The sequence below is a fragment of the Schistocerca serialis genome, chromosome 5 (genome assembly GCF_023864345.2).
Source record: "Schistocerca serialis cubense isolate TAMUIC-IGC-003099 chromosome 5, iqSchSeri2.2, whole genome shotgun sequence".
Lineage (NCBI taxonomy): Eukaryota > Metazoa > Arthropoda > Insecta > Orthoptera > Acrididae > Schistocerca > Schistocerca serialis.
Window position 1 is genome coordinate 758,307,886 of NC_064642.1, and position 27,440 is coordinate 758,335,325.

The following is a 27,440-nucleotide window of genomic DNA, read 5'->3' on the forward strand; positions in this document are numbered from 1 at the left end:
CAACATCTGAATGTTAACATCGTTCGACCCTGTGACGGAGAAAGCAGTCGTGAGGATGCAATTTTGTTTGCTGGAGGCAGAGAACAAGCAGACACTGTGATTCTAAAAGCATCCGTAAGTCCTCTTTGTCAAATCAAAGGCCGTGAATGTTCCATTGGAGGAGAGTCATAACGATGAAAGGGGAGGAGAGAAAAAATGAAAGTGTGTTACCTCTGTGGCTGCGAATGCCAGTCTTCGAAGACACTTTGCTACAGGGTGCAGAGGCTGGACGATCCTGCTCCACAATGTCTACAGAGGTGTCGACACTCTCCCTCTGTCGATCTGCAGAGTCCAGGGAAGAAAAACGGATGGTGGTGTGCACTGGCAACACTGAAGCCTGCTAGGTGAGGATATCTCATGACGACACCATTGAAGAGGCTATCCAAGTCGGCGAAGGAGAAGGTCGTTTGCCTTTGTTAGACTGCTTGTGCCTTTCCAGTTGGCAGAGGAAGACTCAGATGTGTGTTGGCTGGAGGGACGTAAGAAGTATTTGCAGGAGTATTCCTTCTGCCCTTTCTGGCCTGCCAGTTTTGTAGCAAGTGACTTCACCCCGTGAGGCAAATGTTTGGTGGCTTGTTGCACAGTTGGAGGAGACAGGGATGCTACCAGGACACTGGGCAATTTCACAACTGCAGTGCCAAATTTGAAGTTGCATATCTGTGTGGCCATGTCCTTTGTGGAGTGAGATGTAGCAAGAGCAGTACTTTAGGTGCCAGATGGTAGAACACAGGGTTTCTGACTAGCCAACAACTTGTTATCAACTGTGAAAGGCACTTTTCCCTTCACTTGGATCTCCTGGAAAGCTTGCTCATCGATATACACAGGACAGTCTCAGGAGGCGGCAGCATGGTCGCCATTGCAGTTGATATAGCAGAGAGAAGGAAGAAAATCTCCCTCGCGCACGTCTGTACCACAGCTTACACATTTGGCCAGATGTCGACAAGACATAAGCGTGGTTTCAACGATTACGGTTTTACATCCCATCACACACACACACACACACACACACACACACACACACACACACACACACACACACACACACACACACACACACACACTTCTGAAGGTGCAAGCATTACTATGAGGCAAAGTACACAGTGAATGTGTGTGTGTGTGTGTGTGCGCCTTAGCCTTCAACACTCTTGTTGTGAGTACTTGAACTTTCTAATCACAATTTTCACATCATGAGTGGAAATGGAATATGCGCAAAAGCAAGAACATGTTTCCTTCTGTGCATGCCTTATTATTGTTATTATACATACCATAGCATTTGATTGGCACGAAAGCCCTGTATGTTTTGTCAGCAATGAGCAAGATTGAGAGAATTATTCATCCTGTGGTTTCACTCCTGTTTCTACAAACATAACCTTCACCTCATGTATCATAAAAAAGTTAACAAGCTATACGTCCCTCAACCAGAGACACAACTGTCCCTCAAATATATTAGAGTAGTTAAAGCTTTAGTCCATTTTGTTAATTTAAGAATTTAAATGATACATTAATGGTTAAGTCACCAGTGGCAGCTTTTATTACATTTATTTTCTTCTTTTTTAGTTTAGTTTGAATGCAAAAATAAATGTGAAGAGGAGATGTCTGTGGCTTCAACCTCTAGGGCAGAAGCAGATGCTATTCCAGTCACTATTCTGCTTCAGCTAGCTTGGCAACAAGTGACTCAACTTATCCAAGAATGCAAAAGGTGAAACAACTGAATAAATTTACCGATTAAAATTTAACCCATCAAAGAAAATGTTAAGTACAAAGATATGGCAAAAGTCAATGACTGAGTAAAAATAACCCAATTAATGTTATTGCTATTTAATCGCTGAAATTTCCTTCAAAACCTGTATACAGATTCTGGACTTCTATGTAAAAAGCTGGACATACGAGGTGCATTCACATATTAATTTTGGTAACAACTTTATTTGTTAATCTACAGTAATGTTATCCTCCTCAAAATATTCCCCATTACATACTATACACTTACGCCAGCGCTTTTTTTCCAATTCCCGAAACACGTTAGGAACTGTTTCCTCGGGATAGACTCCTAGCTGTGTATTTTTAATCTCATTCACGCTTGTAAAACCACTGTCCGTTAAGGTCTGCTTTGAAATGTTTACATCACTTGTATGCTCTTTTTTTAAATCCTAACAGACTCACCAAAAACAATATTTAACATTTCTATAAATTTGATACACTATTCCATTCTTCTAACAAAAATTTAATACAGATTTTCTAATCCATTTTTATACAAAACAATAATCACTGATACTACCAAAACACATGTACCCTTTTTGACAGCTGACAAATAACCAATATGCATAACATTGTACAGATACTTTTCAGACATGTTTATGAAGACAGTGACAAAAAAGTAGTTTAAATCTGACTAATACAACATGCAAAATTGTAAATTTCTTGTTACTTTTTAAAGACTCATTGTGTTGCAACAATTATTAAGTTTTCACACAGCCCTTGAAAGAAACTCCTAGCTTTTAGCAGAAACACATTGTAAGAACAAGCATTAAAATTCTCCAGATTTATTGCACTATATGGGGTTCATTTTACGAATAGCAGTAGAGGAATATAATTCACATTAATAGGAATTCAGTTCTAAGTCTGTAGTAGAATCCTGACTTCAATTCTTACGTTAATATTATTCACTCTACAAGTTGTGTTTCTAAAGAAGCTATCATCTTTTGTATTCCATATGGTCTTAACCTATTTGTATAATAATAAATGCTGCTGGGATGTATCTGTGTACAGTGTCGCCACAGATTTAAAGTGCACACCACAGCAGGGCCGGTACTACGTTGTGAAACGGGCTGTAGAAGCACCCTGCGACGTAGCTGTGTAGGCAGAGTGGGGACTCCCTCATTCTACCTTCAGTTTACTGACAGACTATAACTGCAAACTCATTACCATGCTGCAGGAAAGTTAAAAGTATGAAATATGGTTGACATAACGTCACATTGTCCTCAGCTGCAAGGAAAGCAGAGTGGTACAGCACATGCCGATGCAGTGGGAGGATTAGCTTTAGACGGGGGAGGGGGTGGAGGGGGGTGATGAAGAAGAGGAGAAGGAGGAGGAGGAGATTACACGCGGTATTGTCTGCTGACAACTCTTGTCACTCGATTTATGTTCCTGTATCTGACATGGTGCGTGAATGTATCAAGTTATTGTAAAACCACCCTGCAGAGCCTTCTATGTTTATATGTGGTAATTATTTGCAACAACTGTATCATAAAAATTAGTATGAAGATATTGTATTGTGTGTAACAATGAATATAAAATTCAAATAATCCTGTGCTGATAATATTCAATGAGTAGGTGCTGAACAGATGACGTTTCATTAGGCATCGCTACTAAATTTACTACCACAGAGCTCAAAGAGTAAGCACTTTGTTGCAAAATCACTACTGCAGTGCCCATCTGTGGAAATCACATACGTTCGCAGCACTTTCAAGTGGCATGACAGCTGCCAAATACTTTTACAAGCTGCAAACAGCACTCAAGTCACATTAAGCAAAAATAGCACATTTGGACTATGTATTTCACACATTTTGCTTCCTTGGAAGCATTTAATAAACTTCTCTGGATTTCAGTTGTTGCATATCAGTACTTTAAGGGTACTGAGACTGCACTTTTGAGAGAGGAATCATTGGCGTGGCATATCAGAAAGTGTTACTTCGGTGAAGAGTGTGTGTGAAAATTTGACCCGTAAATTATACTCTAACATTATGCAAGTTTGTCACAGTGCAAACTAATACTTCCAGGGATGTTACATTACATTAATACATTCTATCTTCACCAAGTGCTCTAGACTTTTTTAAATAGATTATGGTTATCGTATGAAATTGAGAACAATTACTTTGCCAGTGTCAACCTAACCACTCTCACCCGTACATAATCAAATATTAAATGACTGTAGCAGATCAGAACATTTCATCAGTGGAAGCCAATATATGCTGGTTTACTTATATGGAAATGATCCTCACACAAGAACACACTTTAAGTCACAACTATCTACGAGAGAGCTGCAAACACATTTTAAGAAACTTCTCAGTTTTTATAACATTCAGAAACAATTTTCCAGAGTTGTTATAGATTTATTTATACAATGTGATACTACACATCATTGGTAGCTCATTTTTCACAACAAATCCCAAAAGAATGGTCCACTTGAAGCAACTTTGTAACTGTAGTAAGAGCTTACTGTACCAAGATGTCACAGGCATCATGCCACATAAAAATGTTTTTGTGGCCTCTCGAATTACTCTATTTCTGTTTTTTTCTTGCAAATAGTTAAATTTATGAAGAATAAAAATGTGATGAGCATAAAATAATTTAATCAATAATTTACTCAAGATGACTACCAGAAACAAATATCCTATTATGTGGGGAATTTACAGGTAATCTGAACATTTTTCCCCAAATTTGGGGAATGTCACCTAGATTTTTGGGCAGCTTGGAAATTGCCATAGGCAACGCTGCAAGTGCTCTTAACAAGCGTACACACAGTTAATATTTAATGACAATATTTTTCACACCTTTCAAATATTAAAGCAACCCTGACACCATAAATAGTATTGCCAGTGGGCAACGCGATTTTACAAGGTTGTAGGTGCTTGACATTGTTCCATTCTGGGGCAATGTATATTGATGTGGAAATAGAAGTAATAAACTTCAAACTGCCATAATATCTTTAGTAGAGCATTTATCCAGATTACGGGTTTTGGCAAAGTACATTGCCATAATCTGATTAAATGCTCTGCATACATGATCATGACTTTTGAAGTTTGTTACTTATATTTTCATCATATCATTTTTGAAGGTTAAGAAATCTAACACTGAAAATAAAGCATGTGCTGCAATTACTTTACCTATACCTGGTAAACAACAGGAAACAACAAAAATGGGGCAATATACCTTAGAATGCTAGAAAACGAAGCTACTTGTTGTATGTTAATTTACTGACTAAAATCTTGACCACAGAAACAAGATACCATACCATTTTCACACAAGTCTATCTTGTGACAAATTATTAATGTTGATACAATGTAAAATAGGAAGCAAAATTCGTCAATGGGAGAGGCAATCGCAGTTGATGATATTATGAGTAACAGAAATTACCAAAAATGTTTTCGAAACCTGTGAAGTAATTGTATCTGTAGTATAATGCTATATTCAGATAATTAATATAGATAATGTGATGAGGCTGATATTTATTTTGCAGCCATCACATAAGCAGTAAATGGCAAGACCCACTACTGTTTTGCCACCATAAGGTTACAATTTTGCTAGTGCTGCCAGAAGTGGAGAAAATCAGCACTACGTGAAAGATATCCTTTCATCTCAGATAGCTACCAATGTCAAGCTGCCACTAGACGCGAAGTATTACAAAATGCTTGCGTCCACTAGCAAGTAACTTCCGTAAACACTTGCTGATGTGTCTACATTAGAACAAAAATGTAAGCTTACTTCTCCAAGTCTTTAGGGTAAGTTTATTTCAGGAACTGATGCAAGAAACTGTTCCCACCAACTTGCGAACTTTTTGAAGTTCATGAGACTAGCGCGCAGGGGGGAGGGCAAAGGAGGGGAGGTAGGGGGTGGAGGGGGGCGGCAGTGGAGGTTCTAGAGATCGTGGTTCATAATATTCCAGCCAATTCTGTGATTTTAAGGATAATGCGCCATACACAGCATGAAGTTCGACGTAATGCCTCAAACACGATTTCAGGGTTACGAAGTTAGAGTGCTTGCAAGACGGGCAAATAAACCCCAACTACTCAGTGAGGAAAGCGGACCTGTTGTATACAATAAAGGAAAACAAACCGTGAAAGTGTACATCGTGGGTAAAATCTCTAAGAGCAGAGGCCACAAAGTAGTGTGTTTACCGCCCTACAACTGTGATCTAAATCCAGTAGAAGTGGCATAGTGTAAAACAATTTCAGGGAGAACAATGTCATTAATGACATGTCAAAGGAAAGACTGCAGAATCTTGACAATGCTGCTTTCCTTTCAGTTACTGTACAGGACAGCAAGCATACTGCAGGAATGTGCAGCAACTGGAGCAAGAGTATTGGACACGAAAAAATAATAATGGAAATGACCATCGAAGTTATCATTAACATGCCCTCCAGTGAAGATGATCATGATGATATTGAATCAAACACAAATGACAGTTACTTTTACAGTTCTATCAGGCACAATTAATTACACTTTGTGAACATTACTGCTGTGCTGCATTTAAAAAATGCAATTTTCAAAAAGATTCCTAAAATCAGCTTTTGTCTTTAGATTCATAGTGTCTTAAGTTGCACATTTATCTACTTTCATTTTTCATTGTTTTCGAATCCTAAATTATACATAAGTAGCAGGTAAAACACTTAACGTGAATATGCCAATAAATCAAATGATTTCTGATCCGATGGAGGTGTCACTTTAACGGGAAACATTTCCACCACTGCTGCAAGCAGCTAATGTTGCATTCCCCTCACTGATCCTCTCTCCTCTCCCCTTCATAGACTCATTGCGAGGTCACAGCCTTTCCTGACAGCCACCTCACCAGTCCTCTACTTTACTAGAGAAACCTTATATTTCCAAATTAAATAAGAAAACGACGTCCAAGAGAATGCTCAACTGATCACTGCAAAGTGATAAATATGACTACTGCATATTCCTTTTATTAAAACTTTTTTGTTAAAAGACTACTACAAAAATGGAATCAGAAGTGTTATGCTCAAAGACGAACTGATAAAACGAAGAGTGCATATTAGCTCTGTATGGTTGGTTCATGAAGCTCTGCCAACGCCTGAATGGCGAATAATGTCAAACCATCAATGCTCAACTCCATACACCCAGTATGCATTGAGGATATTTTTGGGGCCATCAATATTGCTTGTCAATATTTCTGATATTTATAATAAGTCAATACGTGCCCTAAGGAGGTCAGTATAATGACAGATTGATATTACTGGAAGTTTGAGGCCCCTTTGTCTTACATGTAATGCGAAGCAATAGTGGCGATGGCCGTTTTGAGGTATGATGGGAAACCTAGATGCCCTGTAGTCAACCAATTTTAAGTGACTGAACTGTTAACATAACCACAACCTCATGATATCCAATGTATCTGAGGAGACTGCAGTCAACAACTTGTGGCAGAACTATACATCACATTTGTTTTGTTCACAGTGATTAAAGTTAACCTTTGCTAGCAAACAAGAGAGAAATCAGTGCCAAAAGCAAACAGATTTCTCACTTTCATTGGTTATGTGGAACTATCCACATACTTGTTTCAGGAGCTGACACGTGACACACAGATCACACAGACACAGCACATAAAAATACTGTACACTCTTAAACAGTATGGAAACTTCTTTGTGTACGTAACTAAAATTGCTAGCTGCATGCAGCTGCTCTGTTCATAAGAGGGTAGACACCACTTAGAGTCACTGGAACTTTCCAAAGTGGATGAGTAGCTGGAAGTGGTAACAAGTTCCATGACACTATCTTCGAGAAGACCATTATTCCATGCTTTGTCACTCACTCACTTTGTATGGCTCACAACAGCCCACCAGTCCATCTCAGCGACATTCTCTAGACCCAGAATAATCATTTGCTCTCACAGTAATTTTTATTTTTATTTTTGTGAGCAACATATCCTTTCACTTGCACCCAAGTAAGATCAATAGTGTTAAAGTGGCAGTGACAAGGTGGTAGTTTTATGACTGTCCATGTTTGTAAGCTACTTTCTCGATGAAAGAGGTTGGAAACTGGCTTGTGAAGTGATGTGTTCCAATAACTACTTTTATCAATGAATTATCCGCAGTAACTCTGTGACCACTGTATAATGTCTTCCTTTCAAGAGGGCATAGTCCAAGTCTTATCCCTCAAAACTGAATGGCACGGAGCATTGTCTATAATAATTACTCAGATTTTCTGAACTTGGTAACAACGTATTTTCGAACCAATTTAAAAACTAATTGTGAAACATTCCCTCATGGTACTCTTTTTTGCATCTCAAAAGTAGTTGACAGCCAGAAATAAACCCGTGGTGGGTACCAGCATGCAAAAGACTAATTCTACCACATTTTCCAGTAGGGAGTGCCATACCTTCTCCTTTGTCGTCACTCCGACATTTTGTTAACAGTACGACCTGCATTCACCCATATTTCATCAATCCAAACAATGTCCTCTAAATTAAATATCTTTTATTCTGTGCAAAGATCTGCATCGCCCTGCGGCTGTCCTCTCATTCCGTCAACATTTTACGGCCAGAAATATTTTTATATTTCATGCTGAGGCCCTACAGAAGCAATTGCAACGTCTATCTGCTGCCTTCAAAAGTACAATTTCACGCTGTGTTGAAGCTTATCTAATGTACGGCAATCTCTCTTATGATGATTATTGTATTGCGATACCAGATTGCATCTTGTTCGAAAGCATCTAGATTTGCTACGCGTTTCTGCATAGTTCTTTTCTTGACCAGCATATGAAGACAAGAGTTCTGATGAATTCTTCTCGGGTTATCAGCCGAGTGGTGGCGTCTTCTTGTTACAACGTTTCATCGAGTTCCGTACCAATCATCTTTGCCAGAAGATGATGAGTACGAAACTCATTGAAACGTTGCAACAAGATAATGGCATAACTCTGTTGATAACCCGAGAAGAATTCATCAGTGGAATACGCCGAGAAAGACTGCAATCACACGACAAGAGTCCTGCTTTGCTTATTTCAATCTCTTATTTCTCTTTACTGATATGAAGTACGGTCAGTTCACTAACCGTAACCACGGCTGCTGCACGCGACTGCTTTGGAAACCGCTAAGAGAGGGCCCCCATTTTCCGCCCGCTATTCCAGCACACAGCACACGAGTTATCGCGATTGTCCTTTAAAGGCAATTCCTTGCCCAGCTCTCTTTTCTGATGTGTTTGCATCCCGAATCCCGAGTCTGCTTCTTTTCTTTTGGATTCCATCAGATATGACAAACCACACAAAAAACACACGCACAATGATGGTAACAAAATCCGCGCATTTTGTACACAGCTGAGCATTTGGTGTTGCAGTTTGGCAATGGCGAATGGTTTGCGAGTGACATCGAGCACTCTAGTTGGAGAGAACCAGCTTCAGACCATAAACTGTCAACTAAGAACTAATTTAAAACTGACTATAGTGTGAGAATTTATACAGACATGTTCAACAAGTATCTTTGTTTCACTTCAGCTATAAAGTTTGTACAAATATCCTCCCACTGTGGAATGCAAGGTGTATTACCACTTCAGAAGACATAATGCTGTTTATGAGAGATCAAGGGAATTTACAGTTCTTGTTTGCCATGAGGCTGTGTGGCTTACTATTTGAAAAACAATTTTCCTATACTAAAAGGACACTTCTTATTCAACCTAATAATTAAGTAAGTTTACCTTTGCGATAAGATCCCTTGCATCATTTGAAATGAAAAGTGGCAATGAATACTGGGCTCTGCTTATTTTGCGGTATGTGTCATCGTAGGTAGATGATTCAAATGGTGGTTTGCCGACCAAACACTCGTAGCAAAGTACTCCAAGACTCCACAAGTCAACATTTTCATCATGAGGCTGACCTTTGACCATTTCAGGAGAAAGATAATCCAGTGTTCCACATAAAGTAGTCCTCCTGAAAGCGAATAAGTTAGCAAATCACAGTTCAAACAAATTCTTACAGAGAATCATACTGAAAGTGAAAGTACATTGAAAAGTGATCAATTCTGTCAATTTTATGTTGTTCTGAACTGTAAATGATTCTTTTGTTGAGCGCAGAACCTATTGCTTTGGCCTTCCATAATTTTATCAGCGAATATTAGAATCTGGAGGATTTGAATTAAGAGCTTAAGAATACCGTTAACTATGCAAGCCTTAGTACAATTAAAATACCTCTTTAATTGATATCCCATGACTGCCCTTTAGATAAAGATCGGTGAAAAAGAGACAGACCTACTGTTTCCCAGTGCAGTTGGCAATATCAAACAGCCCACTGACAGGTCTTGATATCCCATTCATTAATTCATGGTTGTTTTGCACGAGTAAGCTGCTGCACAATACACCAACACCGCAAGTTAAATGACAATGTTAACAGTTGAAATTTTGTGAGAGAGCAGATTGCAGAAACTCCACTGCAATGGATGTGTGTTGAGCAATGAGCAAATTTACGAATCAAATTATACACACAATTTTCCAGTAAGTGCTGCCACAAGAAAGTTTCCGACATCTAACATGGGGGACCTTAGGGACTGCTCTGCCCACTTCAAATTCCTTCGTACTTACGGGACTAATTTCCAAAAAAGCAGTACAAAGCAGCTCCCAAAAAACTTTAAAGAAGGCCTCTGAATATTTCTGAGTGCTCTTAAGTACCAAACATTTCTGCGTTACTATCATAAATCAACATTAGCAGAGTGCAGAGCATAAACGTCTAGTAGTCATGAAGTCATTGAGTGCCACTAAAAGAGTTTTCTTTTTAATTTTATCCAGATTCCACAGTTCTTAAGAAAAGTAAATTTTAGTTAAATGTTTAATAATAATTTCAATAAAAATAATATTTTTGCATTTCTTATTACTAATCACATGACAATAAATTAAAATTCATTATAGAGATATGAAACATTACTGTTAAATGAAAAAAATTCATGCATCAACAATACTGTCAGTACCTATACATAAAGTATTTTATTTTCTATTTGATATCCAGTTTTCTGGAACCAAATTTAAATTTACTGTGAATATTAAACACACGAAAATGGAAGTAATGATTGATGTTATTTTTACCGAACAGCTATGATTCGGTATTTGTTAACACCAATTTCATAGCTATAGAATTTAAATAAAAGGAAGACAGAGTTAAAAGTAGTGAAATTTGAACTAGTGTCTTTGCAGTTACAAGACTTGTGCTGTGCAGTCAGCTGAGAGCAATAAGATCAATCATTTTGAAATATTTTTACTTAACAGCACTTCAAATTCAGAATTGTATAATCTTCAAATGCAAGTTTTTCAAGCAGGATCTTGAGAATTTCGGTTTACTGCTTTAAGAAATTTATGCCCAGGAACTGACTTTCAAATCCAATCAGTATGAAGAAAACCAAAGATGACAGAGCAGTCCTTTAGGTTCCCTTGTAAGAGCAATGTTTGTTGGTAAGTGTCATAAGACGTATGCAGACAGTTCACATACTTCCACCATTATTTACAGTGTATGAAAGCACCATCCCATCTGCCATAATATGGCAGATTTATTTGTGTATGCACATGTATGTATGTATGTATGTATGTATGTGTGTGTGTGTGTGTGTGTGTGTGTGTGTGTGTGTGTGTGCGCGCATATTCAGCACAAAATGGAGCACCTTTATTTGTACAAAACAGACTTGAGATTGTAGTTCATGCTTTTTTCAGTAATTAGAATAGGAATTTGCTTTTTATGAAATCTTACATATTTGTAAATTTATTGTCAAAAGAAATTATATTATGAAATTTATCCCAAAAACATTTTCTGCTTCATAAAACAATTTGCTCAAGATCTACTATTCTTTCTTGCTGAATATATTGTCATATTTAAGCCAGTTTGATCACCCTTTTTTTCATTGTAGATTATAAAAAAATTCAATTTTAACAATAAAAAAATAAGTCTACACTGTCATGGATTTATATAAGGGACAATATTAGGCCAAAGAGGGGGTTGCAAAGCCATTAGTTGAAGGAAGTGTCAGTCAGTGCAGTTGGAAGGATAAACAGTTAAAAGAAGAATCTGCGTAACATGGATGTTTAAATTTAAAACCTATAAAATCTGTCCAACATACGTGTTATAACAAATGCAAACTCCAGAACTTTTGCTGTGAATCAAAATGAAGACTTATCATTCAACCACTGCCAGCAGCATCAACGTCTCGAAGTTATGTATTTATGAACTTCTGTTGCATTTCCCACTTCAGAACACTTGCAATATCTCATTTAATCACTTGAGAATTATGAAATTTGGAAAGGCACATGCTCTTGTGTGTAAATTAGGACTTCAACAGGAACAGAGATACTGTCATTTTAAAAACATATTTATGCCTTATGCCCATTTTGCGGTAGGTAATTTGTCAACCTGACAAGTTTTTGTTTATCATTTTTATTTTATAGTTTCCAAACTTTATAACTACTTTGTTGCGAAGCCAACAGCCTGGATGACTAACACGGGGCGCAAAACTTCTTCGGTCATTAGCACCGGTCTGTGGCTTAGGAAAAGAACCAAACTGCAAATCAGCAGCAATGGGAGCAAAAAATCAAAAAGTGGGTAAACTAAAAACAGAAGGGAAGCTCAGAAAACCACTATAGAAGGAAGGGTTGTTTGTCCCCAAAAAGAACTTCAAATGACTGACATCATCTCACTGATACTAATAAACTCGAGAACGCGATCGGCTGAGCATGTGTCATCTGCCAAAATGGACGATATATCAGGCAACAGCTGTAGACAGGCACGTTACAGAGTAAAATAGGCGCACTCAAGTAAAAGGCATCCCACCGTCCACAATTGAGAGCAGTGGGGACAAAGCAGGGGAGGACCGCCACTTAAAAGATGTTGATGGCTAAAAAAGACAGTGCCCTATCCGGAGTCTAGTTAAAATTACCTCCTCCCGATGACGAGGTCAGGAGGAAGAGGTCCAGACACAGGGAAGAGCTTTCACATCCCGGAATTTATTATTGGGAACTGTAGACCAATGTGCGTGCCATAAAATAGCAACACAATGACATAAAACACTCTGTAGATCAGCGAAGGGAACCATGCGAACAGCAGGCTGAAGAAGAGAGACTGCAGCCTTGGCCGCTATATCTGCCGCCTCGTTTCCACGGATACCAACGTGTCCTGGGATCCAGAGGAATGCCACAGAGACGCGCCCCCCCCCCCCCCCAAGTGGAGCAAGTGGAGGCAGTCCTGAATCCAGTGGACCAGAGAGTGGACAGGGTAGAGAACTTAGAGACTGAGGAGAGAGCTGAGCGAATCTGAGCATATAATATACTGTATCCGCTGATGGCGACGGATGTATTGGACAGCCTGGAGAACAGCGTAAAGCTCCTCAGTATAAACCGAACACTGGTTGGGAAGCTGAAATCTATTAGGGGTGTCGCCAACAATATAGGCACTCCCTACACCAAATGATGTTTTTGCCCGTCAGAGTAAATAATTGTGGCACCCTTCATTTGTGCGCATAGAGCAGCAAATGTCGGATGATAAATGAGAGAGGGGGGTACCATCCTTGGTAAACTGACAAAGGTCACGGAACAGGCAGGTCTGGTGGCGGAGCCAAGGCAGTGCTGTACCAAGTTGTCGAGAAAGTTTTAGGAAAGTGGAAGGAAAGAGTACTTAGCAATTGACGGAAGCGGACTCCTGGTGGTAGTACAGAGGAAGGGCACCCTGCATACCCTAAATACCGTATTTACTCGAATCTAAGCCGCACTATTTTTCCGGTTTTTGTAATCCAAAAAACCACCTGCGGCTTAGAATCGAGTGCAAAGCCAGCGAAAATTCTGAAAAAAGTTGGTGGGTGCCGCCACAACTTACTTCTGCCGTCAAATATATGTAGAGCTACACAGGCATGGTTTGTAGACACAAAGATAAATACTGGCGCCAAAACCTCTGCGTCAGTAAATAAATTTAAAAAAAAAAAAAAAAAAAAAAAAGGTGGAAGACGAGCTATTTTCAATGTACTACGAAAATCCGACTGGCAAGACTGTTTGGGATGTTTGTCAATATGGCCAACTCTACGTTCTGAATTTTTTCCTATTTGTGAGAAGAGATGGTAGCTACAATAGGAACTTTTATAAATTGTGAATCACATGCAGTATTCTCGTCACCATAAGAATAATACGCATATAAAAATGTTGCCATGTATTGTTTCATGATGGCTGCTATCTCATTTAAATCCGGTCTGCCTAATAAACTACGAAACTAGAGTGAGACAACAGCAAACGCGGAAGAATATACATATCATGTCATGTTTATATTCGTATTATTCTTATGCTTAATAGTGATACAGTCAGAAATGAAGCACGGCAATTGACTAGATTTTTAAATCTAAGATGACTAATTTCTGTGTAGAATGTAATGTACTAAAGAGGCGCCTGCAAAGATTTTCAAACGGAGAAAAATTTTCGCTAAACTCTCGTTCAGAACATCTATAATACGCAGTCTATTTGGTTCTTGTTGATCATTATCAAAGAGAGCAGAAGTGTAAGTAACAACGAATAGCAGTTTCTTTCCATTGTTTCGCTAATGAGACGATTCTTCTTTTTTTTAAAAAAGCGGCGGTAGCGCGCACAAAAGCAAGCCATGCCAAGAGCGGCGACAGGCCGTAAACATGCACTATCAGAAAGCGACAAACAATGCATGACAGTACAGTAACGCATTTTCAGCTTAGAGTGACGTAAACACCTTTAACAAAGAAAACTGCGCTTATCAGATCAAAGAAAAATAGGCTATCAATTCAAACCAGACGAAGCACGTGGAAAAGGAAGGGTACCCGTATAAATACTGACGCATAGCAATGGCTACCTGGTAAAGCTTAACTGCTAACTTACGACTCGAACCAAACTACTGTAGCTATATAGTCATTCATTCGACCTAAATTGTGTCTCATATTACAATGGACCAACTTTGTTTCGATTTGGAGATGCGGCCTATAATTTTTCTCTCCCCTTGAATTTTGAGTCTCAAATTTCAGGTGCGGCTTAGATTCGGGAAAATATTTTTTCCTTGATTTCGAGTCATTTGTCAGGTGCGGCTTAGATTCGAGTAAATACGGTATAAGGAGTCGTCAAAAAAAATGTCATGGGCCAGATTAGCAGGCATGGGAGACAGATGGCTAGCATAAATACTCAGAAGGACAGCTCGCCGATTTGACAGCAGAGGTTCAGCAGTCTCAGCATAAAGGCTTTCCACAGGGCTGATGAAAACGCTTCAGGTGCTAAACGCAATCCACGGTGGTGGACAGAGTCAAGACACCGAAGAATAGACGGCCAAGTAGAGGAGTAAACTATGCTTCCATAGTCCAATTTCGAGCGCACTAAAGCGTGATAGAGGCGGTGAAGGACCACTGTCTGCTCCCCAGGAGGTACCATTCAGGACACAGAGGGTGTTGACAGATCAGACAGCAAGCCGAAAGGTAGGAAACGTGGGAGGACCAGCGCAGTTTTCTGTCAAACATAAGACCCAAGAAATCAGCGACGTCCGCGAATGGAATGTTGACAGGGCCTAGATGTAGGGAAGGTGGAAGAAAGTCCGTACGATGCCAAAAACTGACACAAACTGTCATACTGGGAGAAAAGGGGAAGCCGGTTTCGATGCTCCGAGAGTGGAGGCGATCGAGACAGCCTTGAAGACATTATTCAAGAAGGCTGGTCCATTGAGAGCTGTAGTAGATCGCAAAATCGTCCACAAAGAGGGAGCCCGAGACTTCAGGAAGGAGACAATCCATAATTGGATTTATGGCAATGGCAAACAGTACAACACCTAGCACGGAGCCCTGGGGTACCCAGTTTTCTTGGGAGAAAGTATGGGAGAGAGTAGTGTTCACCCACACTTTAAATGTGCGCTCTGCCATAAATTCACGAATAAAAAGGGGCAGCCGACCTCGAAAGCCCCAAGAGAACAGTGTGCAGAGGATGCCTGTCCTACAACAGGTATCATATGCTCTCTCCAGATCAAAAACTGCTACTCTTTCGCGTTTCCTGAGAAAATTGTTTATGATGTAAGTGGAGAGAGCGACAAGATGGTCAACTGCAGAACGATGCTTTTGGAAACCGCATTGGGCAGGTGTTAAAAGACTGCGGGACTCCAGCCACCAGGCTAAACGGCAATTCACCATACTCTCCAAAACCTTACATACACTATTCGTGAGAGAAATGGGGCGATAGCTGGAGGGAAGATGTTTGTCCTTTCCAGGTTTTGGAACAGGAATGATGTTAGCTTCCCGCCATCTTTTGGGAAAACTACTGTCGGTCCAAATTTGATTATAAAGGCGAAGTAGGTAGCGCAGACTATTGTATGATAAATGCAGCAACATTTGGATGTCGATACCAGCCGGTCCCGGGGTGGAAGAGCGAGAAGAAGAGTGTGCATGTTGCGAGTTCCCACCATGGAGAAAACAGTATTATAGCGTTCGCTATCGTGAGAGGAGAAAGCAAGAGGTCGCACTTCTGCTGCACATTTCTTCGGGAGAAAGGCTGGCGGGTAATTTGGAGAGAGCGAAATCTCAGCAAAGTGTTGACCCAATGAGTTAGAAATTGCTACTGGGGCCACTAAGGTATCATGTGCCACAGTGAGCCCAGAGATTGGGGAGAAGCTAGGCGCACCAGAAACCATCGAATTAGACTCTAAACTTTGGAGGAGGGAGTGAAGGTGTTAAAAGAGCTAGTAAAGAAGTCCCAGCTTGCCTTCTTGCTATCACGGATGATGTGACAGCATCGCACACGTAACTGCTTATAGCGGATACAGTTGGCCAAAGTAGGATGATGGCGGAAAACGCGAAGAGCACGTCGCCTGACTTCTTGTGTCACGGCACACCTTGTTCCACCAAGGAACTGGGGGGGGAGGGGAGGGGGGTGTAGGGGGGGGGGGGGGGGAGGGGTAGTGCAGGGGCAAATCAAAGGTGCGAGGTATTGAACGTTCAGTGGCTGTAAGAATAACTTCTGTAATATGAGTGAACTGATCGTCGATGCTAATGAAAGCGACGGTCACCGAATGTCGCTAGAGACGAAAGAAGTGTCCAATCGGCTTGGGCAAACTTCCAGCGTCTTGGGCGCATAGATGGCAGTTGTGGCTGCAATCTAAGGACACTTGGAAAATGGTCACTCAAGAGTGTATCAGCAAGAGCGAACCATTCAAAGCACTGAGCTAGCTGAACAGTACCGACGGATATCTCCGTTCAGGCCTGCAGCATGGGACTGCTCAGGATGACATTGTTATGAGAAGTAGCAAAACTGACTTGTGTTCTCGGGGTCTGAGCTTAATATGTTAGAGATCCCTTAATTGGGGATACAGGTTAGAGAATTGAAACTGGGAAGTGGATAGGTTGAAGTTAGATATAGTGGGAATTTATTAAGTGCAGTGGCAGGAAGAACGGGACTTCTGGTCATGTAGGTATATGTTATGAACATAAAATCAAACACAGATAATGCAAGAAGTGGTCTAATAATTAATGCGAAAATAAGAATGCTTGGAAGCTACTATAAATATCATGATGAATATATAATAGCCAAGACAGGTACAAAGCTAACATCGAATACAGCAGCACAGGTTAATAACCCAACAAAAGTCTTCAAATGAAAAAATTATAACAATGCATGTTACCCTATGTAAAAATATATTATTTAGATAGGTGCAGGAGACAATAATTTAATTCTTACGGGAAACTAAAATTTGATAGTATGAAAAGGATAAGAAAGAAAAGTAGTATGAGAACATGGACTGGGGGATACGAATGAAAGGGGACGTCAGCTGGTAGAATTATGCACAAAGAATAATTTAATCATAGTTAACACCTGGTTTAAGAATCATGGAGGAAGGCTCTGTGCTTTCACGTTGATTATACAGTTGTCAAACAGATTCCAAAATCAAAAGGGGGGTGGGGGTGGGGAGGGGCATGGAGGTGTGTACTTTGTTGTGAATGGCACATTAAAACTGAAGAAACTGCATAAAGGTAGGAAATTAAAGAAATGTACCTAGATATACTGGAAAAAAAAAAAAAAAAAAAAAGTTCTTGAGAGCTTCGAAAACAGCACTAGACAACAATTGATCACCACAGGGGGAAGGACTGCAGGAGATGATGAATTGGTAACTTCGGGAGATGAAATAGCGAAGGCAGCAGATGACGAATAGGTAAAAAACACAAAGTCCAGTGAAATCCTTGCTTAACGCACAAGACAATGAACCCAAATAAAAAACTGCAACAAATGAAGCAAGAAAAAGGGACTACACATGTATAAAAATTGAGTGACAGGAACTGTAAACTGGTAAAGCAAATATGTCTAGATGAGAAATGTGTGGCTATAGAACCATGCACGACTATTGAAAGGCCTATAAGAACGTAAAGGAGGCCTTTGGATAAACCGAAGTACCTTATAATGAACTGGTTTGATGTCAGGAGAAGAGTGCGTTTTGAGCTTATGAGTGCCTGACTTCAAGGTTATCAGCACCCTTACAAATATTAAAAGAAATTAAAATGGTTAAAATATAAAAACTTGTTATCTCACAATAATGAAATCTATAAAATGAGACTTCTTCACTCACTGCCACCCCACTTGCAGTGATCCACACAATCACTCTTGTAGGCCTTAATACAACAGAGAAGGCCGAAAGGTGCCATTGCTGGGTTTAAAATCAAAGTAAAATGACAGAAGACTTAAAAGAAAAGTCCAAGGAAATGTGACTGGCAGACCACTTACAAAAAACACAGGTGAGACAGTCACCCTGTTAACACATTAAGTTTTGGAAACAAGTTGGACACATAACAAAATCTTAAAACTAACCATATTCGTTTCAATGTCACCTAAAACTGAGGGCAAATATGCCCCTGCCCTCAGATTTGAAAATAAAACATTCTAGTAAAATGAGGCATGCTGTTATCCATATGCCCCAAGCACCACACACTGGACGACCCTCTCACTGGAGCAAGAAGCCATGCATCAGAGGACTGTGACCTATGAGAAGAAGAATAAGCAGAATCTCACCCCGGCTTTCTGGCCAAAAGTAGGTATTCCACGGCCCCACAGCAGGCTATACTAGATGCAGCTTATCAGTCAGTTCCAGCCACTCTTCTTCCCATTGACACATGACTACCTCAACAGCGAGGTGATAGTATGCAGGGGGACAGCACACTGAAATAGCCGAGTGTCTTCACATGCCTCCTTGGCTCCTACATCCACCCTTTCATTTCCCGCAGTACCCATGTGCCTTGGTACCCAGCAGAATGACACTTCCTTCCCAACTTGTTTTAGTTGAAGGACAGTGTCCTGGACATTCTGGGCTACATTATCTGCTACAGGCAAGCATTGTACAAAGTGAAGGGCACTCATAATTTGAACAAACAACAAATTTGGCACAGGAAGCACACTCATCTGCTCCAGTGCCCACAAGATTGCATACTTTTCTATGTCAAAGACCAATCTCTCCATGTCTAAGACAGCAAAGTCTTGAGGCAGTCCGACTTTGAGAACATGATCACGGAAAACTAAAGAGCAACCAACAGTCCCCCCATTTTGACCCATCCACAACGACAGCTGCAGCACTGTGGTGCTCAATTAAAATGGCACAAAATTAAGTATTAAAACACATGCAGGAGTGCAACCTTTCCTGTACTGGCTAAATCTAAAATTATCATTGGCCTATGCGGTAATCATGGTCACAGGCAGTTAAAATCCTGGATTTGGGGTTGTAAGTGCTCCATACCAAGTGACTCCAGCACATACCACACAATGATCCTAAACATCATTGTTGATCCTCAGCACAGACACTGGGTGTGGAGCTGGTCCTACAAGCACCTGTGGCCAACCTGATCCCCTCATGGTGCACCAGAAACCTCACTGAGTCTTTAAAATGTAGAATGATATCCCTCATAGGCAAGTCAAGTAAATTAAAAATACAAGAACAATTAAAATGAACGAACGACTGACACACACACACACACACACACACACACACACACACACACACACACACACAATTTATAGCATTTGACACCCCACTGAAACCACAATACTGGCTGCTAATAGCAGTAGGGGGTGGGACTGGAGGTGTCCAATGGTGAGCACAGTATAAGGCTATGAAAGCAGTTTAACTGCTTAGTCGACGAGCAACTCACAACAATGTTACAGTGTTGATACAAAGCTGGGCAGTGGCCTAGGATCAACAAAGCAGACATTGCATTCTATCTAGAACAACCGTTGCCGAAGTTGACATTTTGTCAGAAAGGAACCCAGAAGGAATTTTGCAAAGTGACAAAACAATTTAGCATTTCTGCAAGGTGAGTCAGTGGAATGAGTGGTGTTGTAAACACACTACTGTGTAGACAAAGTACATGAGGAGTACAAAGATGACAGTACATGCTTAACAAGTGAAACTGATATTGAAACAGATGTCAAACCATGTAGTTCACCTTCCTCGTTGGACGGGGAGCCACAATAGTGAAATCTAGTAAAGGACAACCATTGCCCAAGGAGCAGGTACATGGAAGATCATCTGCAGGATACCAAATAAAACAATTATAAACAGACTTCAAATAAGTCTACTCAAAATGAACTGCATAATAGAAACTACAAATATACAAAGGACGACAAGGCGCACGATGTTACAAAAACTGGTGTTTGCGCATTTTAAGGATGCTCAGTACAAATCAGACTGTACACGATAGTGCTCTATCACGTTATGCACAATTAATTGCGCATGGTCCCATAATTTCAAACAGTGCAACAGCATGTGAAGACATAAGAAAACGAAATTTCATTTGAAACAAAGCATGAACTTGACAATGCACAGCACACTGTGGAATCGGCCCAAAAATTTGTAGATGAGAAATGTGCTTATCCCATCACTCAGAAAGTATTATATATATATATATATATATATATATATATATATATATATATATATATATATATATATAAAAAATCTCTTCTTTTTCTAACTCCCAAGAATCAATATTTGAAGAGGAAACATACACAAGGAACCTTGAAAATAGGAGGTACCAAGAGAGTTTTATCAAGGTCAACTAACAATGCATTTACACATTTGTATACAATTATGCAAACTGTTAATCTGGATAGTAATTTGGCTGGCATGTAATTTATTGTGCTGCAAAAAGATGGAGGTGCTCTGTCCCTATGATTCTCATATGCATGTTTTGGGAAGAACAGTAGCCAATATTTACATCACAGCAAGCAAGAGTGGGAAAATGGGCGTAAGAGTTGTAACTGTGGTACGAGTACTGCTTCTGGCCAACAGCCGATCAACATAACTTTCTTTTGCTCCATTCCTGGTCTGCATATAAAAATCATACTCTTTTAGTGCAAACTGTCCATCCTGGAAAGTGCGTGTAGCACAACTCATACCACTTGGAACCAAGGGACAATTCACCCTCTGAATGTTTGATTTTCTGTGCCTGTACAACACTATTGCACTATCTGCAGCTATGTCTTAAAGGTAGCCAGTTTCTCAATAATCTCTACGGCTGCATGCTATCACATTCCATCATTTCTGATCACTACATTATACCAATGTGATTCTGTATGCATTACTTAAGTTTGGATACCTAGCTGAATGCCCTGCACAGTTTTTAACTCCCAAGGAATTTGTCTTCGCTCTTGATGCTACAAACCTCTGTGATCACTTTGGTGCACCATTTTTCAATCTGTGCTCATGGTGCAAGTTAATGGTCCGTTTTCAACATTTCTGGAATGCTGACAATGTCCATTTTGTGAATTTTAATACCTACATCCCATTGAAGGTTGGTCGCTGCACCTTCCGGAACTCATTTTCTGTCACCCGCCTGATGCATGTTGCGAGTCATTAGCAGCTAATATTTTTCCTACCATAACATACTAGCACAGCACTTTCATATGAGCCTTGCACTCAACTGGTTCCTAGTTATAGATTTTTCATCTCAGGATTACCACTGTGCTATACCTGGCGGCCAATATTTTACATCCTGATCATAGGACAGCCACTGATTGGTCTACCAGATGTTTATTCCACAGGCTGTATCCAAAAGAATCATCCAATTTGGCACATCTATATTTCTGACACTAGTAAACATATACAATGATTTTTTTTATGAACAGGAAACTCAATTTTTTCATACCTTTTCATAGGTGTTTAATACGCCCCCCTTTGGAGGCATGGCATTTGACAATGTGGTATTCAAATTGTTCCCACACTGCAGCTGCTGTTATGCGAAGTCTCAGTTCATTCATTGCTGTTGCTAACGGAGGCACATAAACAGAGTCTTTTATAAACCCCAACAAGAAATCATCACATACAGTCAGGTCCAGTGATCTTGGAGGTCAGTAATGTAAGGCAAGCAATCCATCGTTCAGTAATCCTTCGATTTAAAAATTCCTACACTTCTAGAAGCCAATGTGATGGTGCCCCATCCTGTTCATAAATGAAGTCATTCGAATCAGTCCAACTGTGCGACAAGATAGTTCTTAAGCATATCGAGATGTGTCTCCTGTAACCATATTCTCGACAAAGAAAAATCACCATACACCTTTTCCTGTGAAACTGCACAAAACACATTAAAGTTTGGAAAGTCCCACTCATGTTTTACAATCTCATGTTATTGTTACATACCCCTTATTCTCACATGACTCCGAGAACCTTTTCCAACCCTTTGTGAAGACTGAACCTTGGTCTCAACATCATAACCATAGACCCACGTCTCGTCACCAGCTATGATTCTCTGAAGGAACATCTCATACTAATTTGCGCAATCCAAAAGCTCTTCACAGATTGCGAAATGAAGGTCTCTGTCTGTCTGGTCTTGACTCATGAGCTGTGGGAGACACTTCACAGCAACATAATGCATTCCAAGATGCTGTGTCAAGATTTCATGACAATCCAACTGAAATGTTACATTCTTCTGCAACCTGTCTGACAGTCATCAATTGGCAGCACAATTTCGTTGACATTCCCAACACGAGTGTTGTCACTAGACAAAGGGCGCCTTGAATGAGGGTCATCATTAACTTCTGTCTGGTTATTTTTAAACTGTGTGAAGCAATCATAAGTACCGAGTATGGCTTAAGCATTCATTCATCACCGTAAGCTTCTTGTATCATTTGGTGTGTTTCTGAAGACAGGGTTGGCACAAGTTTTCCCAAGGGAAATTCTGATATTTCCCCAATTTTCAGACAAGTTGTAGCATTTTTCCTGACAAATTTTGAGATCTCAAGTGTGCTTAATGACACGAGCTGACAAAGAAAAAAATGCAAGGACTCTTGTATTTCTCCCCCATTTAAGCAAAAATCTTAAATACTAACATCAACATCTTCTGCAATTAACTGTTTTTAGATGGTGAAAGCAATCCAGATGCTATATTTGTCTCATTAAGACGACATTTTATTGCAATAAAATTAAACACATTCGGTGACAAAAATTTGCATTTCCTTTGAGTCACAAGACAGATTTAAAATACCTTCATCGATTTCAGAAATAACCTGAGAAAAAAGGTAGACCTTTTGAAAGAAATGTATAAGCCAGGGAAGAGTTGTGCAAACCAACACTATAGGTGACCACCAATAAAATCATTGTTCTACTATGCTCTTTGTCAGTTATTACCCTTTATTACCCTCCTTGTTAATTCTATTGCTTTACAGGTATTGTAAGATTTTTCTTTTGAGAAATATGTAAGTACATAGCGTACAAACCACCAAAGACTGCCACAGTTTTCTTCTTATCGTCCATACCTTCTAATATATATTTTCGAGGTGCAGAAATGCACTAGCACAAATAAAAGGTGTATCAAATGCTGCACTGTACAATGTACTTGCGGTGAAACAGTCGCAGTTCCTGAAATCCATCACATGTGACCCCTGGCCTGCCGAGGAGCACCGCCATCCTAGGTTCTCAGGTAAGTCACAAAAATCTGGACCGCATTATGCCACATACAAACAGACCCGGCCTGCAGGTAGATCGGTGAGACTAGATCCAACAGAAAAGGCCTTGCACATCAGTGAGAAATGATGGGCTTCAGATCGGCAAGCCTGATCCGTTAGAGATATCTGCAGAAATGGCCACCGGTTTTGGCCTGTCGTGAAAGTTCACACTTGTAACCAGCTATTCACGTGCCACGGACAGCATGTTGATAAAATGAGAGAGCGTTGATCAATCTACACAACAGATCATTTTCGCAAATACTCTGAGAATCAATACAAAATGACGATAGGTAGCAACTCACTGTAGTACAGACGGACACTGCGCCGCAGACAGGCATGTAGAAAATACTCTCACAACTAAATTTTCGGCTTTAGCCTTTGTCAAAAAAGGAGTGCGAGCACACAAACAAACAAAAAACATCACTGACCTCTGACAACTAATGCACACATGCTGCGTCAGTCTCTGAGAACCAGATCCAAACAAACCATTCCTCACACTTCCCTGCCTCTCGTTGGCAGCTGCTAGGCTGGTGGCGACTAATGGTGGTAGCACTGACTGCAAGCTGAGGTAGTGGCAGGAAGAGGAGAAGCAGCAGAAATGAGGGAGTAGGGAAGCAGTGCATATACTCTGATGCACCCAGCTAGCGACAATGCACGACATCTCATCTCAGTGAACAAACCATTTCAGTTACAGAGAAGAAAACAAGATTTTTCCTTCACTGATTTCCCAATTTCCAGAACTTGTGGCATCCCTAGTAAAGATTTTCTCGAGTCAGACAATTTAACGCATATGCTTTTTTCCTCCAACTTTGCCATCTCAAAATTCGCTAACTGAGTGATAACTTTCTACTCAATATACAACTTCCAGCAGTTACTGATTAAACATAAGTGTGTGCAGGAATGCCAACCGCATTTTACTCCAACACACCATTGGCGTGAAATTATGAATGTTCCGGAATTTTTTTTTGAACAGACCTTTTACACAGTTTTTTGTTATCATTCAAATAATGTTCTCTCTGGCAAATGGATCAATATATGGAAGAGATTTCTAGTCTGAAGCACCAGCGAAGGCTGAAGGGCGTACTAAGAGGTCAGTCGCAGCAGACAATCCAATTGTGTTAAATTTTTCATTTCATAACTTAAGGCAAGGCTTCCTACTTGAGATTTTCAGTGATCTCATACTGTGGGAATTCCATAGCATTAAATATTGTTCTCCAAGTGGAGATATGGTTGTGGGTCACTGTTCGATGAGATTTGGAGGAGTTTATTATGGTCTTGTTTGAAAGTATATAAATAGATAGCATAATGTTTTTTTTTTTATTTTTTCTTTCAAGTGGAACACACAGTGGCATGGCTATTGCCTGCAGTCAAGTACCAAAGGTGACGAGTAATTGAAACACTAGTTCAGTCTTCACTCTTTCCCATTGCCATCATTCTCCCCACAAATGATTTCAGACCCTCGGCAGAAATGTGTCATATCACTTTAAAATATGTATTGCAGATAGAATTTTTGTCCGTTCTGTCTGAGTCATGAACTTTTCCAAGTTCTGTCACATGTGCATGTTACCATGTTTCAGTCATGATCATTAGTCAACAAAGGAAGTATAAGTAGTAGATAATTATATCACTGCATGTTCGCCCATACATCCGCCACTCGTATCAAACCCAAAGTGGTTGGTTGGTTTGGGGAAGGAGACCAGACAGCGAGGTCATCGGTCTCAGCGGATTAGGGAAGGACGGGGAAGGAAGTCGGCCGTGCCCTTTGAAAGGAACCACCCCGGCATTTGCCTGGAGAGATTTAGGGAAATCACGGAAAACCTAAATCAGGATGGCCGGACGCGGGATTGAACCGTCGTCCTCCCGAATGCGAGTCCAGTGTCTAACCACTGCGCCACCTTGCTCGGTAAACCCAAAGTGGAAAACCTAGAGTGCTAGTGCAAGCTCTATATACCTACAGCAAAATGTACGAATTATTTAAGCATTGAACTACACTAATAATTAGCTACTGAAAACATTTACAGGAAACAGTTTCTTATTCACCAGCGAGGAGGAATCAGTGTACCCAAACTGTGTGTCTAGAGTGGCTTCTATGTGCAAATCAAGAAACTTTTCGAAATGTTTGTGTAGCACATATTCAAAATGGGACTTGCGTACCAGCCTGTTATTCACCTATTGGAACGTGGGACACCACCTAAAAACCACATCCAAGTTTGCCAGCACACCGGTCCTCATCATTAGTCTACCAGGCAGAATTGAATCGGGGCCAGACTGCCTCCCCCTCCCAGAAGCAGACACTAATGTGCACAGCTATCCGGAAGGCCAACATTGTGCTATATGACAAATGTACATCACATGATATTTTACTGTAGAAAGCAACAGCAGTCACCCAAATGGTTGTACAGAAACTTCTGACACACTCAGCCAGATTACATTAAGTGTCTGGCTAGAGTGTGGATTAATTTCAGATCTCTGAATTAAAAACACTACATCTCAACATTTCTACATAATTTAATTACTGGAAAATGTAAAAGTATTACTTTGGTACATGTATGTTTTGCATTAGTTAATTCGAAAAGTGGTACAGTGCCTGAAAGCTTGGCAATATTAACTCTTATGTGCCTGCCTGCTGAATGCCTCAAATATAAATTTTTCAGTTTTAACATTTTGTTGACAGGGAACCAGCGACTGTATTATGTTTCTTAAACCATTTCTTAATGATTCTTTAAAGAGTTACAGTATTTATATTAGGTGACTAGTTTAATTTTGAAGCCCGGCCTACTATTTGGCTGCACTCACAGTGCCTGATCTTAACAATAAGCATCGAAATGGCAACACATGATGTACAAATGTATGCAGAGTGAATGCCAAAATCCACACGTGCCTCTTATCAAGTCCAAAATCAAATCAGTTTTACATTAGTTAGTTAACAATACACTGTATTCACCTAAAAGTATATACCAATAAAGAGTCTTGAGCTGTACACACCTTGATTGAGGTGAGTGGACTGACCAGCCGAAGTCTGCAATTTTCAATTCACCTTTACTGCCGATAAGTAAGTTTTCTGGTTTGATGTCCCTGTGAATCACCTTCTTATTATGGCAGTAGAGAAGAGCGTCAGCCAACTGTGCTATGTAGGTAGCTGTTCTGTAACAATTTTTTTATTCTGAGAAAATATTGCAGAACAAAACTCTGAATATCAATTTTTGGAAAATAATATACATCTGTATACTTTAGCATTGTAATGAAGCTTACCTTACTTCGTCCAGTCTTTGTTGTGGCTGTGATTTTATCTCCTTGAAAAGCTCTCCTTTAGGAGCATACTCCAAAATAAGGTATACTCTTGCTTCGTCATGAAAATAACCGTACAGTTTCAAAATGTTCGGATGCCTAAAAATTTTCAGAAACATTAACTAACAAATGCAACTTAACACTGAAAATTTAGTGTATGATCATTGCATCCTTAAACTTACCTCAAGTGTGATTGTATTTCAATTTCTCTTCTTAGCTGGTGCTCAACATTTGCACTAACCAGCTGAGACTTGAACAGAACCTTGAGTGCAATTACATATTTTGAACTTCTTTCCCTAGCAAGATAAACATTTCCAAACTTTCCTTTTCCCAGTGCTCTTCCAATTTCAAAATCAGACAATGTCCAGGTCTTGCTGAAATTTAATTTTATTATTTGATAGATAATTTACTTTCTGACTAGTTTCACCAAGCATCTACTGGAGGGAGGGTAGTCCAAAGTGT

The 27,440-nt window shown here is 40.0% G+C and overlaps 1 protein-coding gene across 1 annotated transcript in view; it reads right to left on the reverse strand.

Annotated features, from left to right (window-relative positions):
• LOC126481356 (aurora kinase A-A-like) overlaps positions 1 to 27,440 on the reverse strand; it is a 34,959-nt gene that overhangs the window by 6,696 nt on the left and 823 nt on the right. The window contains exons 2-5 of the mRNA XM_050105055.1: positions 27,161 to 27,352; positions 26,943 to 27,077; positions 26,676 to 26,834; positions 9,462 to 9,693 (exon numbers count right to left, since the gene is read on the reverse strand). Of these exons, the coding sequence (XP_049961012.1) occupies positions 9,462 to 9,693; positions 26,676 to 26,834; positions 26,943 to 27,077; positions 27,161 to 27,352 (718 nt within the window). The remainder of the gene's footprint in view (positions 1 to 9,461; positions 9,694 to 26,675; positions 26,835 to 26,942; positions 27,078 to 27,160; positions 27,353 to 27,440) is intronic.